The sequence below is a fragment of the Chelonia mydas genome, chromosome 4 (assembly GCF_015237465.2).
Source record: "Chelonia mydas isolate rCheMyd1 chromosome 4, rCheMyd1.pri.v2, whole genome shotgun sequence".
Classification (NCBI taxonomy): Eukaryota; Metazoa; Chordata; order Testudines; family Cheloniidae; genus Chelonia; species Chelonia mydas.
The window spans coordinates 61853040-61865647 of NC_057852.1; the positions used below are offsets into that span (position 1 = coordinate 61853040).

The window sequence follows — 12608 nt, forward strand, 5'->3', positions numbered from 1 at the left end:
GATTTGGCCCTATATTTGTTTATGTTAAGAAAATGTAACAGGTGGTTGTTGAGATGAAAAGTAAAGCCAAGGAAGCACTGTCCCTCTGGAGACAGTTACATTTGCTAAGGGACAGAGCAGCTGCAGAACAGAAGCAGAGAAAGTGGCATTGAAAGCTTTACACAGTGCCCTGTTAGTCTGCCTTATCCCTGATCTGGAGAGGGTGAGAGGATAGTTCACTCTCCAGGTTCATTCAGCCTTTGATACCTTTGCTGACAGTGTCCTCATGTATACCAATTAGTGATATATTTATTTATTTAGTGCTGTGGACACTGTGTCACTGGCAAACAGGCTGAGACACTGTAGCTCAGACAGGTTTCAGAGTAACAGCCGTGTTAGTCTGTATTCGTAAAAAGAAAAGGAGTACTTGTGGCACCTTAGAGACTAACCAGTTTATCTGAGCATGAGCTTTCGTGAGCTACAGCTCACTTCATCGGATGCTTTTGATCATCATTGGCCTGTGCTCAGGTCGAACTTATGACTTATATGAGATGGGCTCCAAACCCTCATTAATGAGTAACTGAGCCATTCAGCCCCACCATCTGAAGAACCCTATGTATTAAAGGTTTTAATCAACTTTTACCTTAAAGTGGGGGGAAATGACAATGCTACTTTAGTGAGTTTATCTAAGGTTTGTTTCTTTTACTGGTAGCTCAAATACAGTAATAGACAGTATCTTAAAGACTCCAAGAGATGACAGATTCCAGAAATATGTTTATTTGTTTGTGCCTGCAAAAGATACATTTGCCTTTGCAGGTACATACACATGCAAATGTCCATTTGCAAACAACATAGGGTGTCTGCTCTTTAAAAATTTGGCCCATAAAAGCAATGTTAATGAAAGCTATGCAATACCTTCATATACTATATGATTAGGTGTGAAAGAGAACAAAAGAAAATAGTTAATGCAAAACATTTTGCTTTCTTTTGTGAAGAATTAAAACATGATGCTCATGTTACTTATGCCTATTTATTTTTAAATTGTGCTAGTTTGTAAAGTTCTTCTATTGAAATAGAAGCGGATTCCCTCCCCCCCTTCCTTCAGACACACAGACAAACATAAACAAGTTGGTGCATGAAACAGATAATGTAGCTGTTAACTCAGATCTATAGATTTCTGATCAACAGATGCACACCAAAAATGCACAAAATTATGCTCTTGGCTATTGGTTTCTCCCCAGTATACACTGACACTTACTGATGCCATATCAGACATAGGCATTTTATCAGTAAGTACTGCTTTATCCTGGCACCTAGGAGTCCAACAGTAGTTCTGATAATTGCCTGGGTCCACTGGATGGCTTTAAGGGAACTTCAGCATCATATGTTTCCCTTTAATTATTTTTTAAAAATACAAGGCCATAGGACCAAACCGTTCCTTGTGTGATACAGCCTGTCTGCCCTGATTCTTCCCCTTCCTGAATTATTGCCATAGCTGTGTATGACTCTTCTTTCTTTTATTGTCTCAGGTAATGGATCTTAAAGGCCAAATGATCTATATTTTTGAATCCGGTGCCATCTTGTTCTTGGGATCTCCCTGTGTGGACAGATTAGAAGATTTTACAGGACGTGGATTATACCTTTCTGATATTCCAATTCATAATGCTCTGAGGGATGTTGTTTTGATAGGAGAACAAGCCAGAGCTCAAGATGGACTAAAGAAGAGATTAGGAAAGCTTAAAGCTACTCTTGAGAAGGCCCACCAAGCTCTGGAAGAGGAGAAGAAGAAGACAGTAGATCTTTTGTGCTCAATTTTTCCTGGTGAGGTTGCTCAGCAGCTGTGGCAGGGACAAGTTGTGCAAGCCAAGAAATTTAATAATGTCACAATGCTTTTCTCTGACATTGTAGGATTCACTGCCATCTGTGCCCAGTGCTCACCTATGCAGGTTATCACCATGCTTAATGAGCTCTATACTCGCTTTGATTACCAGTGCGGAGAGCTAGATGTCTACAAGGTAGAGAATTTATTGCATTTCTATGGCAATCTTGGGGGTCAGAGGAGGGGGGGAGGGAGGAAGGAAAGGGAGACTAAGCTGGTATAGAGAATAATAGGATTTGAAAAATTATTTTGACACAGACCTTAACTATAATAGTTTGACAGGTCACAAAATGAAACAGAGATTGTCTACAAAGTCAGCTGATTGTGCAAACATGTGGGAAATTTGCTGAAAGTTAGAGGCCTTAGGTTAAAGTTCTGCTCTCAGGTACACTCTCAGGTGAATTGGGGGTAAGCATTTGATCAAAGTAGGTGCCAGAGTCCCACAGCAGGGGATAAGTATTTTAGCATAATAAAGCAATTGCCATCACCAGTGCACGGCAGTCTTTGCAACTGCTCTTTGCAGGACTTGATCCAATTATCTTTTAGGACTCAGTCTTTCCTCAGATAAAACTCCAATTGAATCCAGTGGCAGTTTTGTCTTAGTAAGAACTGCAGGATGTGGCCTATTGAGAGCATTTAAAACTATGCCATATGTCTTCTTCATCTCAGACTGCATAGACAGTAAGAGACAAATGTATATGTTTAGGTGGAGACCATTGGAGATGCTTATTGCGTGGCTGGAGGTTTACACAAAGAAAGCGAGACACACGCTGTTCAAATAGCATTGATGGCACTGAAGATGATGGAGCTGTCAGATGAGGTGATGTCTCCCCATGGAGAGCCTATCAAGGTCAGGCAAATATATTAGAAACATATTCATGTATAGATTTTTTTGCTGGGGTGGAAATGTTTATTATTTTGTCATCAATGAAATGTCACCTACGTAACATTTAATAACTTGGAACAAACAGGGAGAGTGTGGGAATGGTCTGAGGACCAGAGTTTTAATTCTCTTAGGGATTAGGGTTCTATAAGGAAGGAAAGATTAAACCAAAAATGTAAAAATCCATTAGGAGGGCTGAAATTCTCTGAAATCATTCGCAGAACATTAGTGTACTGTTGTTCAATGTTTCAGTAGCAATAAAGTTGCCATGGATGTGCAATATTCTGCTATGGTACTTTTTTTAGGAGACTAAGCCTGTCTCTCTCAAATGAAATCAGTGAGAAAATTACATTTGGAAGGGACTGTTTTGAGGCAGTGGGTGAATATGAATCACCAAAAGGACAACAATAATCCTTATTGTAAGAGTGTCTAAAACATGACAGTTTTTTCCATCCCAGTTTTGTTAAACCATTAACATCAACTGGGGCAAAACTTCAGTCAGCTACGGTGGGGTTACAACAAAGTAAGGCCCCAATTTAACAAAGCATGTGCTTAATTTTAGGCATGGGTTTACATCTCATTAAAAAAAAATGGGACTAGTATGAACAAATTTACTCCTGTGCATGTTTGCATTAAAAGAATGGTCAACTAAACATTTTATCAGTTTCACCAGGAGGTACTAAATATGGCAGTAATCCAAAATACATATGTCAAGGGAAGTCTTTCTATTGAATTCAATGAGATTTGGATTGGATCCTGTTTTTATTAAGTCTATAGGCCTCTGGGACCCCAGTCATTATTATTATTATTTAGTACATTTCCTTGCATCTTTATTCATTTGTTTTTTAATCCAGTTCCTCTTTTATGGGTTAAAATAATTCTTGTGGCTCAGATAGAAGTCCAAGAAAAGTTATTTTGAGATGGCTATGTACTCCACGTTTTATCAGCAAGAACGCCACCCTGCTGTTATAAACATGTCCCATTATTTATTATAAGTCACAACAGATTAAAAAAATAAAATGTAATTAGAAAGATGCTGGAAACATTTTAACAATATTTAATGAAGAACTTCACAATTTCCATCACAAATGCTGATGTCATAGTTTTGAAAGACAGATACTATTAAACTTATAAAAGTCATTTAAGAGTTGCAGAAAATAATGTGTATTGCATAAGAAGTTACAAGCATCAAATGGAAGCTTTTTATAAATGAAAGTGAAGCTTCCTCCATTTCTGATCTCTTAATAGCATTATTGGCTGTTTTGTGCACTGTGTCTCAGCTTTATTATTCTATTTTTTAAATAAATTTTCTAAAAAAGATGCCTGACTGCAAATTTCTTATTTTAAGCTAGCCTGCTATATTAGTGTCCATTAGTGTCAGACATCCGTGGGCTCTGTTGTGTGGTGGATGTTGTTTTTGTTGCAGAGAGCTCTGCTTTTCTATTTAAAACTATACAGAACATCAGTTCAGCTCTTGTTAAAGGTGTAGAATTGAGAGTTGTAGAGATGCAAAAGAATGGTGTAACACAGGTAGTAGTAGTGCAAGCTTCTCCACAGTGTTCCACCACTGTGCCAAAACACTGTTCTGGAGAGACGCTCTCTAAGTGCGAGAGAATAGTTCATATAAGAGGTCCTTTAAAGGGAGAACAAATAAAACAGAAGGAACACAAAAAACAATATCAAATAAGCAAAATATGCGAACCCTAATACTAATTACAGAAGAAGAGACTCCTGCACGCTCCAACTGACCTATGCATTCGATAGCCTGCTTGTTTGATCAATTACTCAATTCCCATGTCTCAGAACCAGGCTTTATTCTAGGTATGCCCACTTCTACCACTGGAACTGTGGTGTACATGTGTCATAATTTTCCTTCTTTAGAGCTCAAACTCTGACCTTAAGACAAAACCCAATGCTTCTTACATTTATTTAATCATGTCACCAGCCCATCTTTCCACTGTATAATTCCCCTTCCCTCTAAATACCCAGGAAGGTAAACTGAGAGTTATTGTGTCTCCTGATGTCATTTCTAGATCAATTTATGGCTGTAGAGACCAACTTGATCACAGTTATATAAGCAAATGAATGTCTGTTTACTATTTATGGCAGTAAAATTAAGCAGTTTAGTCTCTCCCTGAGCAGGTTTACTTCCCTCTAATGAAAACGGAATACGTGCATCTAAAGGAGATGGCCCCCACCTCATGATCATTCTAATTAAGGATGAACCAATAAAATGAACTGATTTCAATAGATTAAACTATTTTAGCTAACAAATATTGTTTTATATATTTTATTTAAAGATGCGTATTGGCCTCCATTCTGGATCCGTCTTTGCTGGAGTTGTTGGGGTTAAAATGCCACGTTATTGTCTCTTTGGAAACAATGTAACCCTTGCCAACAAGTTTGAGTCTTGCAGTATACCTAGGAAAATAAATGTCAGTCCAACAACTTACAGGTACAGTAATTTACAGCGTATAGTTACCAAAAAAATAATCTAAAACTAGTGACTGTTTCTTTAGTACTTTCACAATTGCTTCCCTCATTTTCTTTTCAAAATATTGTTTGCTTTCCTATTTTATCCATTGACCTTACTGCTTATGATTGTACCTTGATTATTTTTACTCAGGAGCTGGACAGCCACAAGCGAAGTGTGGAGTGAGGCTGAGTAGCTAATATGTATTTTCTCCTCGCCCTATTTAGAACAATAAAAAGTCTTGATAACTTAAATACATTTTGCTACTAACCTTGAAGCTTTGTATCTTTTACTTTTTCTTCATCTCCTGGTATCTGGTCTTCACTGAGCTAAGTGATTTTCAATGGGAGCTAGGAAACTAACTCACTTAGGCACCTTTGAAAATAACAGCCTAACTGAACAGTTGGTAGGCTCTTAAGAAAACATCTCTAGACATTGACAAGCATGGCTACTATCACCAGATCTTGAATGTTCCTTGTTTAAGAAAGATAACTGAGAAGATTGTAGCAAAGCAACTCTAGTGACATCTGATTTATAAAAATTTCCTTGATGCCATTGACCCCAAGGCATTGTTGACAGTTCTGTGGACACTACTGGAGAGACACAGAGTTGCAGTTAAGTTGCTCTGCTGTTTTCTCACAGGGAGGACCCAGAATACAGGGTTAGGAGATTATTCAATCAGTCAGATAGAGGGCTTTCCCTTGTGAGATACAGAAGGATCCTGTTCTGTCATGCCTCCTGTTGAATGTATATTTGAGGCCACTAGGGGAAATAATGTGGTTTGTTTGAATTTGCTGATGATACACAGCTCTAAGTCTTTATTTCACATCCCCAGATCGATGTAATCTGTTGGCTTTTCCAGCATCTGGCCAAGATCACGGCTTGAATAATAGTGGGCTGGTTGAAAAATGAATTCAGATAAAGTCTGAGGTGATGACGTTGGGTGGGGGAAGAAACCAGAGACAACAGGGAAGTGATATTTGTTCCTTCTATTAAGGAGGTACCCTGCCTTTTGTTCCTGTTCACAGTGGAGGTCTATTAGATCCCTAGCTTCTTCAGAGTGTCAAGATAACCTTGGTGGCCAAGAATGATTTTTTTTCTATATGCACATGGCAAAGAAGTTGTGAGGATGTAGTCACACATCAGATGTAGTCCTCAACACCATTATTCATGTCTGTGTCACTTCTAGATTGGATTAGTGCAATATACTTTACTTACGGTTACACCTGAAGACCACCTGGAAACTTCAGCTAGTGTAGATTATGTCTTCTTGCTTTCTTAGCAGTGTTTTGCACATAGACCATATTTTTCTTGTGTTTGACAGACTGTGCTGGCTTCCACTTCATTTCTGGGTTCAATTCAAGGTGCCAGTTTTGATCTATAGAGTCCTTATGAGTTGGACCCTAAGTATCCAAGTCCATCTCTTTTGTCCTATTTTACCTGGCAGTTAAGATCAGCTGGAAAGTTTGAGCTGATAGTTCCTTGATTTATACTTCATTGGGAAGTATGCAGTGTTGTTGTATCTGTGTTGGTCCCGGGATATTAGAGAGCCAAAGTGGGTGAGGTAATATCTTTTATTGGACCAACTTCCGAAGTGAAATCCTTGCTAATCTTAAACACAAAAAAGAAGCTTACAAGAAGTGGAAGATTGGACAAATGACCAGGGATGAATATAAAAATATTGCTCGGGCATGCAGGAGTGAAATCAGGAAGGCCAAATCACACCTGGAGTTGCAGCTAACAAGAGATGTTAAGAGTAACAAGAAGGGTTTCTTCAGGTATGTTAGCAACAAGAAGAAAGTCAAGGAAAGTGTGGGCCCCTTACTGAATGAGGGAGGCAACCTAGTGACAGAGGATGTGGAAAAAGCTAATGTACTCAATGCTTTTTTTGCCTCTGTCTTCACAAACAAGGCCAGCTCCCAGACTGCTGCACTAGGCAGCACAGCATGGGGAGGAGGTGACCAGCCCTCTGTGGAGAAAGAAGTGGTTCAGGACTATTTAGAAAAGCTGGACGTGCACAAGTCCATGGGGCCAGATGCGTTGCATCCGAGAGTGCTAAAGGAGTTGGCGAATGTGATTGCAGAGCCATTAGCCATTATCTTTGAAAACTCATGGCGATCGGGTGAGGTCCCGGACGACTGGAAAAAGGCTAATGTAGTGCCCATCTTTAAAAAAGGGAAGAAGGAGGATCCTGGGAACTACAGGCCAGTCAGCCTCACCTCAGTCCCCGGAAAAATCATGGAGCAGGTCCTCAAGGAATCAATTCTGAAGCACTTAGAGGAGAGGAAAGTGATCAGGAACAATCAGCATGGATTCACCAAGGGCAAGTCATGCTTGACTAATCTAATTGCCTTCTATGATGAGATAACTGGCTCTGTGGATAAAGGGAAAGCAGTGGACGTATTGTTCCTTGACTTTAGCAAAGCTTTTGACACGGTCTCCCACAGTATTCTTGCCAGCAAGTTAAAGAAGTATGGGCTGGATGAATGGACTATAAGGTGGATAGAAAGCTGGCTAGATTGTCGGGCTCAAGGGGTAGTGATCAACGGCTCCATGTCTAGTTGGCAGCCGGTATCAAGTGGAGTGCCCCAAGGGTCGGTCCTGGGGCCGGTTTTGTTCAATATCTTCATAAATGATCTGGAGGATGGTGTGGATTGCACCCTCAGCAAGTTTGCTGATGACACTAAACTGGGAGGAGAGGTAGATATGCTGGAGGGTAGGGATAGGATACAGAGGGACCTAGACAAATTGGAGGATTGGGCCAAAAGAATCCTGATGAGGTTCAACAAGGACAAGTGCAGAGTCCTGCACTTAGGACCGAAGAATCCAATGCACCGCTACAGACTAGGGACCGAATGGCTCGGCAACAGTTCTGCAGAAAAGGACCTAGGGGTTACAGTGGACGAGAAGCTGGATATGAGCCAACAGTGTGCCCTTGTTGCCAAGAAGGCCAATGGCATTTTGGGAGGTATAAGTAGGGGCATTGCCAGCAGATGGAGGGACGTGATTGTTCCCGTCTATTCGACACTGGTGAGGCCTCATCTGGAGTACTGTGTCCAGTTTTGGGCCCCACACTACAAGAAGGATGTGGAAAAATTGGAAAGAGTCCAGCGAAGGGCAACAAAAATGATTAGGGGACTGGAACACATGACTTATGAGGGGAGGCTGAGGGAACTGGGGATGTTTAGTCTGCGGAAGAGAAGAATGAGGGGGGATTTGATAGCTGCTTTCAACTACCTGAAAGGGGGTTCCAAAGAGGATGGCTCTAGACTGTTCTCAGTGGTAGCAGATGACAGAACAAGGAGTAATGGTCTCAAGTTGCAGTGGGGGAGATTTAGGTTGGATATTAAAAAAAACTTTTTCACTAGGAGGGTGGTGAAACACTGGAATGCGTTACCTAGGGAGGTGGTGGAATCTCCTTCCTTAGAAGTTTTTAAGGTCAGGCTTGACAAAGCCCTGGCTGGGATGATTTAGTTGGTGTTGATCCTGCTTTGAGCAGGGGGTTGGACTAGATGACCTCCTGAGGTCCCTTCCAACCCTGATATTCTATGATTCTATGATTCACCCACCTGGTCTCTCCAACTTCATTGGGAAGGACATTCTCAATGCGGGGCACTTAATTATGGAATTTGCTACCTCCCTTGGTGCAAAGGAGCCCAAATCTGTTGACCTTCAGTAAGACCTTCAGTCAGGCTTGTTGTGATGGCAGGGATTTGGCTGAGATGGAGAATTCCTTTCCCTATCATTTCAGCACTATCGTAAGTTGTTGATTACATGTATTCTTGCAGCCTTTTAATAGTTTACACACAAAGGTGTCTTAAAACTTCACATATGTTGTGTCAATAACTATCTCTAAAATGTAGAAGTAAACTTTTTGTTTGTAATTCAGATGCCAGAGGAGATGACTGGCTTTAGTGGAAGTTTGTGTAAAATAGCATAAAGGTTATATTTAATATTAGGTCTAAATATTTTACTTGACAAATCCTTCAGCATCTCATTGGTTGAAAGATGACTTCTGGTGCCAGGTTTATATAATAATTTGATTTATTATTTAATGCTAAATAGTCTCTTGAAATGTTAACAACAAATCTATCATGTACATTCAGAACAAGGAGAAATACAAACATGCCTTGTATGGACAAAAAAGGAGAGACTATGTTCCTGTTTGAGTATCTCATGTACCAGCATGTCAATCAATGAGCAAAGGTTATGCTAAATAAGCAAGACAATATATCCTCTTTTAAATTAACATATAGATACTGGAACAAATTCTGCTCCAATTTACAAGACGTAAAAAGAAGAATGTTGTCACTAGCAGTAGCAGTTAGTGTTTGATTTCATATTTAATCAAGTCATTTTAATTGTCTCATAGGCTGCTAAAAGAATATCCAGATTTTGTGTTCACACCTCGCTCAAGAGAAGAACTTCCTCCAAACTTTCCCAGTGATATTCCTGGTATTTGTTACTTTCTGGACGCTTATCTTCAAGGAACAAATTCAAAGCCTTGGTTTCAAAAGAGAGAGTTTGAAGATGGTAATGCAAATTTCTTGGGCAAGGCAACGGGGGTAGACTAAATTGTACATTCATACATTTACAAAAGAATTTTATAAATATTTTAATTTTGTATAAATTGAGAGTTTAAAAAAGTATGAAACATGAAAGCACTTTAGATTGTTAATACCTGAAAGCCAGTATTAAAATTTCAGGAAGTATGTCAGATACTACTTTTTATTTTTACTTTCCAGAAGATATATAGTCATTAAAACAATATTTCAACTTCACTATTTAAAACACTGTTTAAGAGTACTTTTTTTCCCCCGTGGTAATCTGTGCTACATAACGACCATTTCAACTCTACCTATCCTGAAAATTCCAAACATGTTGTACGTACAGTGTATCAAAAAATGTTGTGTACAAATGATGCAGTCAGATGCAGTTTGGTTCGCTGGTGCATACCAATGACTATTAAAATGCAGTTTTCTTAGTTGCTCCATATGAAAAAGGAAACAACCATTACTGTAATAACTCCTTCCATTGCATCTTTGCATCTTCCATTGCATCTTTACAGTCCTATGAGGTACTGCCCATCTCCTAGAGGGAGCTGAAGTCAACAGTAATTGAAGGCATTCAGCGCCTTGATGGATCAGGTTGCTACTTGTAACTAATGCCAGTATATACAGTGGAGTATGGATGCTTACTGTTCCCTGAACTTTGATTTCTTTGTGCATAAAATAAATATTTATAGAATATTCAAATATTGTATAATCACACACTAAAGCCTCTGTAATCAAATAAGATTTTAGTTTTTGGAGTTTTTAAACCCTATTTTAAAAATTATTTCCCTCTGATACTATGTATCATAGCAATAAATGTTTTCTTTTTGTTGTCAATTAATTTTTAATTCTTTTGAGGGAAGTAATAGTACATAATGTAGAGTGTTTACATAGAAAGGAAATTGCAAGCGGACTGTATCGTGTGTAGGACACAAACATATTGCTGTGAACATATGATCTTATACTTCAGCTAGAAATAATGTAGAGGGGAAATGGACTCTGAAATATGTACAGTTCACTGAGAGCTAAAGGTGAAGACAAATGCTTTGAAATATATGAGTACACATCTGCAGCCTTCATATTACTAATACATACGTTTTAAAAGTAAACAGAGGTTTCTTTAGCTATTGAGACTTGACCTCAGGATTCTGTTTCTACTGCAAGTTAATAACCTTGCACAGTCACTCTCCTGAGACACACAACTTGGCCCCTATAGCAGACTGGGACCAGCATACCTTGCACTGACTTAGGGTATTTGTGATAACATCAGTTCCTTGCAAGAGAGACACTGATATCTGAACTCATAAACATTCTTTTGTATTTACTTACTGATTTAAAAAGCATTTCAGTTTTCCTCTAGGGCTGATCCAACAGAAAATATCAGTGGGCTTTGAGTCTGCCCAGGTACTCGAAATCCTGCCCCAGAAAACAACATGGTTAATCACTGCTGAGCTATCCAGGATGTTGGCAGATATCATAAAGTGACTTCTTTACTTTCCAACTCCCCTTCTGATTTTTGGAAAAGAGTTGTGTGTGGGTATTTCTGGGATCATATGTGTATGCTAAGTGACACCATTAAGATTCTGCAGCTGTATAGTCCTGCTGGTTTTAAAAGTGACACCAAGGACGTGTCCACATGTCGGGGGGAGGGGAAGGTTAATCCACAGTTTTTCGAGTTAATCTGCTTTGAAAACACTTGCATACACATGATGCAATTCATTTTTAGCGCACTGACTCTACATTTATTGCAAACTCTGGAGTGCTCATTCAAAGTGAACTAATTTTGCTGCGAAGCAAGTTAGTCCAGCCTATTGTTCATGCTGTGGCAAAATACTTTCACAGTCTGTAATGGCTATCCCACGCTCCTTTGTGGGTGACCATTACTGACCTGTCTGTTTACCTTTGTGCCCTCCCCTGCTCTGGGGTCAAGTTGACCAGATGTCCCCTCCCTCATTTATAAACTGGCACACAGTCAGATTTGGCCATTCTCCCCTGGATTCCAGTTTACTACCGAAGACCTACAACATGCCTTGAGCAGCTTCACCAATATCCTGTCTCATCGCCATCTGGGGAGGTGTCAGTGCAGGGAGCTCTTGTGGCAGCCACTGGAATAAAGACCATTTTGTAGCCATTGCTAGGCAGATGTCCATGAGGGACCATGACCAGAATGCGGAACAGTGCTGGATAAAGAGCAGACCGCTCTGGAGCACCTCCACTGAAATGACGGAGAACTGAGAAACTCCAGTGGGGGACATGTAACTTGTCCATTTTTGAGGAGCTGGACAGGATTTTATATAACTACAAGCCCACCCAACCTAGGCAGCTTGTGGAGTCTGCTGGCTGCCTTTCTCCCCTCCCCCTACCACCACTAGGATGACCAGCAGGACTCATTGAGGGATGAATCTGAGGAGGCCAGTGAAGAGATCTCCCCAGAAAGCCAGGATCTGTGCAGGACTCAGGACCCTGATGATGGCCAGGTAGAATCGAGCTCAGTTCCTGCTCTGTAGCAACCAACCCTGATTGCCAGGTTGTAACCCAGATTGGGGCTGAGGGGGCTGATCCCATGGAGGGAGCTTCAGCATGTAAATTTTGTATTATTGTTTTAAAATAAATTTACTATTTACATTTCTATTTATTATTATGCTATCCTGCCATGCTATCTTCTGTTCTGGGTGCGCCATGGCCACAGCCATTGTAGGCAGATGTGAGCTAGAAGCTTTTCCGAATCCAAGGTCCCACTTCCCTCCCTCTGCCCACACTGTCCATTCACTGCCTGCCACCCCCACCTCATACATCTTTCCAAAATGGCAGCTGCTCTGGGGGCAGTCAGCCTGTGTCTCA

At 40.2% G+C, this 12608-nt stretch overlaps 1 protein-coding gene across 7 annotated transcripts in view; it reads left to right on the forward strand.

Annotated features, from left to right (window-relative positions):
* The window catches only part of GUCY1A1 (guanylate cyclase 1 soluble subunit alpha 1), a 47808-nt gene extending 35416 nt beyond the window's left edge, over nt 1-12392 (forward strand). For 5 of the 7 annotated variants that reach the window (XM_007071268.4, XM_043545887.1, XM_043545889.1 and 2 more), the window contains 4 exons: nt 1509-1994; nt 2565-2708; nt 5042-5196; nt 9587-12392. In XM_007071268.4, coding sequence (XP_007071330.2) covers nt 1509-1994; nt 2565-2708; nt 5042-5196; nt 9587-9788 — 987 coding nt within the window. In that variant the 3' untranslated portion in view covers nt 9789-12392. The remainder of the gene's footprint in view (nt 1-1508; nt 1995-2564; nt 2709-5041; nt 5197-9586) is intronic. The other 2 variants (XM_037897453.2, XM_043545890.1) reach the window with 1 other exon arrangement.
* The last annotated feature ends 216 nt before the right edge of the window (nt 12393-12608 follow it).